At 39.6% G+C, this 4326-nt stretch overlaps 1 protein-coding gene across 1 annotated transcript; it reads right to left on the bottom strand.

Moving 5' to 3' along the window:
• Nucleotides 1-1400: 1400 nt before the first annotated feature.
• LOC118559081 lies at nt 1401-3848 on the bottom strand. Its single transcript, XM_036129771.1, has 4 exons — nt 3599-3848; nt 2732-2824; nt 2530-2622; nt 1401-2431 (listed from the first exon to the last, which is right to left on the bottom strand). The coding sequence occupies exons 3-4, from the start codon at nt 2534-2536 to the stop codon at nt 1401-1403; spliced, it is 1038 nt and encodes a 345-aa protein (XP_035985664.1). The 5' UTR covers nt 2537-2622; nt 2732-2824; nt 3599-3848.
• Between the last annotated feature and the right edge of the window lie 478 nt (nt 3849-4326).

The raw sequence follows: 4326 nt of genomic DNA, 5'->3' as shown, positions 1-4326 counted from the left end.
TTTACTTTTAAGACTGTGCTTAAAACTTCCTTTTTGACAATGCTTATAATTAGAGTGGCTTAGCGTACACTGAGCTATCACTAAAGTTATGCTGCTATAGCCTTTGGCTGCTGGAGGATATCAGGGTCTATTTTTCTCACTCTGCTGAGTTGTCCTACTGTTCTCCAATTTGCGTTGCTTGTTGTTATTTCATCTTTTACCTTCTTGTAATTTTTTTTCTTCATAGTAGGTACACCTGGTGTGGCATTCTGTTAGCTGTGACATCATTGAGGGAAGACAGATCATCCACTATTAGCATATAATGTAGAAAAGATTCCTGGATCAATGTGTGCTTCTGTGCTTTTTTTGTCTCTCTTTTGTGTCTCTGTTCTGTCTTCTCTAGCCCCAGGTCGGTCGAGGCAGATGACCGTTCACACTGAGCGTGGTTCTGCTGGAGGTTTTTCCTTCCCGTTGTTGTGCAATTATACACTGTTTAAAGCAGAGCCGGCCCGAGCCTCTTGGGGGCCCTAAGCAGAATTTGATTTGGGGGCCCCCCTCCCACCATGCAGAATCACCTATACTAGCACATTACTGACACAAATGTCACACTATAATGTTATAGAGCATATTATAAATGAATACACTACGGTAATGTATTAATACAAAATAAATAAATAAACAATACTTACAATACTTTCTTTTATTAAACCTTTTGAATACAAACATTAAATAAATTATTTGCAAAATGTGCATTAAATGTGCAATATTTCAAATAAACCAAAATAAACAAACAATAATATAGTCAAAAATAGAATGTTACAAAAACAGATACTTAAATAAGGAAAGCAAACATAAGAATAGCAAGGGTTCAACAATGAATTGTACAGCAATGCCTCAAAATCATTCCTTCCTAGCTTTTCTGGATGCAGTCACTGATGACATCATTGTATGGTAGTGCTTGGCCAACTTTGTTATTAATACTAATAACTGCAAGTCCACTTAGTCTTTCCTGGGCCATTGATGATCTCAAATATGATTTTATTAATTTGAGCTTGGAAAAGCTCCTCTCTGCTGAGGCAACTGTCACAAGCAGAGTGCAGGCTATCCTGAGAGCTACCCAAAGATTTGGGTAAAGCTCACACATGTCACTTTGTGAGAGGTATGTGAGAAGCTCAAAGGCAGTCTTCATAGTTTGGGGAAGTTCAGGAATACTCTCTATCTCTAATGCCAGTGCGCTACCATCAATATCAGCCTCCTCTCCACAAGAGAGTTTTTTCCACAAGAAGCTCACATTGACTTTTTGATCAAGCTCCCTAAAATTGAACAGCACCCCAAAGTTATCTTTAACCTCACTTAAAGATGTAAATCTATCCTCCAATGACTGAATGCTACAATCCACTATAGCATTAAAAAATGACACTTCAAGCCTCTTGAAGTGTCATTTTTTTCGTCATAATGTTCAATTCCTCAAGCCTGTTAAGGATTAGATTGGACAAACCCAAGCCAGTGGATTCTGGAGCTATCAGAAATCCTAAAAAGTGCTCTTTTATTTCTGGTGTTGTGCCCAGAGTGACTGTGCGCACCACAACAGACATTTGTTCATGGTGACTAACATCAGGTGTACAGTGTAAAATTATTGAATAATATTTGCAGTCCTTGATTTCTGCCACCATTACCTCAATTATTTTATCACTGACACACTCTATCAGCTCATTCTGGATAGTCTTACCCAGGTACGTGTTGTGCTGCATTCCACAATCAATTCGTCTGATGTGATCTTTTAACACCGTGTCAAATTTTGCCATCAGTTCCACCTCTTTAAGGAAGTTCCCATTGTTGGCCTGATGCAAAGTATCAACTGACCCCCTGAGTGCAAGATTTCTCTCTGCCAAAGATTGAATGATACTAATCAAACGGATGAGAACATCTTTCCAACGATTTCTTTCTGCATCCAAAAGGGCCATTTCTGTTGCATCAATAGTTTTCTGCTTAGAAAGACGGAGGGCAAAGTCTTTCCACTTCACCATATTATTGCAATGATCTTGACTATTTTCATGCTGTTTCAGCAAAGCACCTACATTTACCCAATCACGCAGTCCCTCTGTTGACAGCTTTGTGGACTTTCTTGAGAATAATTTGCAACAGAAGCAGTAAACTGCATAACTTTTCTTTGAATAAATTAGCCAGCTTCGCTTGATTTTTTCCCCATTAACTAATTGTCTGTATGTATAGTGGTAGTGAAAGCTTCGTCCATCTGATTTCTTGGGGAATGTAGAGGTGTCACTGATTGGCACTGGCCCTCTTCTTACCAGTTCAGTTCTTTCTAAGTCTGAGAGGAATGCTGACCATTCAACTGGGTCAATTGGAGGAGCTGTTGATCTATCTTGATAGCTGGAGCTTGTTGAGGCAGGGGATGGTAAATCTATAGCAGTGGGTGCAGATGTAGAAGGACCTGTAGGGACATTAGATTTAATAAAAAAGAATAAAATAACATAGCAGAAAATTTTATTGTAAAGCCAACACAAAACAAAAACTTTTAGATTAACAGACCTGTCATGCAGGCTGATTTTGAAATCAACGCATCGGTGAATGTAGGTGCTTGTAACTGCTCCTCGCTTTTAATCGCTTGTGCAGCGGATGAACCTGCAATGATAAAACAAACAAACAAAAAATAAATAAATAAATAAAAAGCTAAATGTTTCATGTCATATTAACAGGCTATGTAACCATTTGCCATCAAGAAAACCCTCACCTGCTGCATCATCAGCTGTGGAGGCACTGACACTAGTTGAAACATTAGGGGAAGGTAAAGTTGGTTGTTCTCCAAAGTACTTCAACAGTGTTCCTGGAAAAAATAGCATTGAATAATGCATAGTTTATTGAGTAGAATGAGTTTATTTTCCCATCTTGCACCACAAGAAACTCCACACCTAACAATTCATATTTATTGGCAAATGAGGAATAATTGCCATATGGGGAAAACTTAACATGGTGATCTACTGCAGCCTAAATACGAGGAAAGCACTGCGTCATCACTCACCACCATATTAATAAAACTGCAGTCTATTTTCATTTTTGGTGTATTTTCTAATAAAGATAAATACCATCTCCCACCAAAGATCTTAGAGCAGAGAGGCTCTCTGCACGTGTTTTGTCTATGAAGGTAGTAGATTCACTTCAACACAAACAGCAATGCTAGCTAAGCTGGCATCTGTGTTTTCTCCAACTTAAACCGATATCTATCCATCCATTATCTTCCGCCTATACGAGGTCGGGTCGCGGGAGTAGGAGCTTCAATAGTGAGGCCCAGACGTCCCTCTCCTCCGGGGGAATCCCAAGCAGGCGTTCCCAGGCCAGACCAGCCGAGAAACATAGTCTCCCTCGCCGATATGTACCAATACATGAAATACACACCTACCTAGATAAATGTATATTAATAACGGATAATATTTCACTGTTAATGGTGGGGATTTCGCTCTGGTGATGGATGGCTGATAAATATCACGACATGAGTTATGACGACGAGCTAGCTGTTACCTTCAGTGACGTGAGCGCAATTTGTGCTGCTGGCTGCTGCTGCACAAAATATATCGGTCCGTAAATAATCATGCAAACATACCTTTATCTTGCTCTTTTTTTCTCTTCCTCTTTCCTTTTCTTTTTTCTTTTTTCTGCACCAGAGGGATACATCCTTTTTTGTGACATGGCTTAGACTTTCCTATTAACGTGACGTGCGCGCCAGCGTGAATTGTCAATGCACGCGCGCGTACCGCGAGCCGCGAGCCGCCAGCGCCATCACGGCTGCCGTCGTGAAGTGAATGCACATGAGCAGTTGAATCAGAATTTTTTTTCTTGAAATGTTCATTTATAAATTGATATTCATTCATTTATTCATTTATATCACTTGTTTAAGTTATTTAATTGTAAAAAAAAAAAATAAAAAAAAAAGATTGACCAGGGCCTGGTCAATCGTTTTTGGGGCCCCCCTGCTTGGGGCCCCCTGGCCACCAGGGGGCCCTAAGCGGCTGCTTAGTTCGCTAGTGCCTCGGGCCGGCCCTGGTTTAAAGTTTTTTAATGTTTCATAAATAACTCTCTGTCTGTTAAGTATTGTCTGGCGATGATCAGCTCTTAAGCTGATATCAAGACAATGGTTGAAAGGGATGAATTCGAGCAGTAGCGATCTTTTAACAGAAAAACCTGCACACACATAGAATAAAGGAGTGACAACTTCTTTTCAAGTTCAAGAATTTAATAACCGAAATAAAATGAACATCCAGAGTACATCACTATGTCATGCTGTTTATCTGAATTAACACAATATTTCGATTAGTAAATCCTCTCTACTAG

Source organism: Fundulus heteroclitus, unplaced genomic scaffold (assembly GCF_011125445.2).
Source record: "Fundulus heteroclitus isolate FHET01 unplaced genomic scaffold, MU-UCD_Fhet_4.1 scaffold_216, whole genome shotgun sequence".
Taxonomy (NCBI): domain Eukaryota; kingdom Metazoa; phylum Chordata; class Actinopteri; order Cyprinodontiformes; family Fundulidae; genus Fundulus; species Fundulus heteroclitus.
This window is presented reverse-complemented; position numbering and strand designations above follow the sequence as displayed.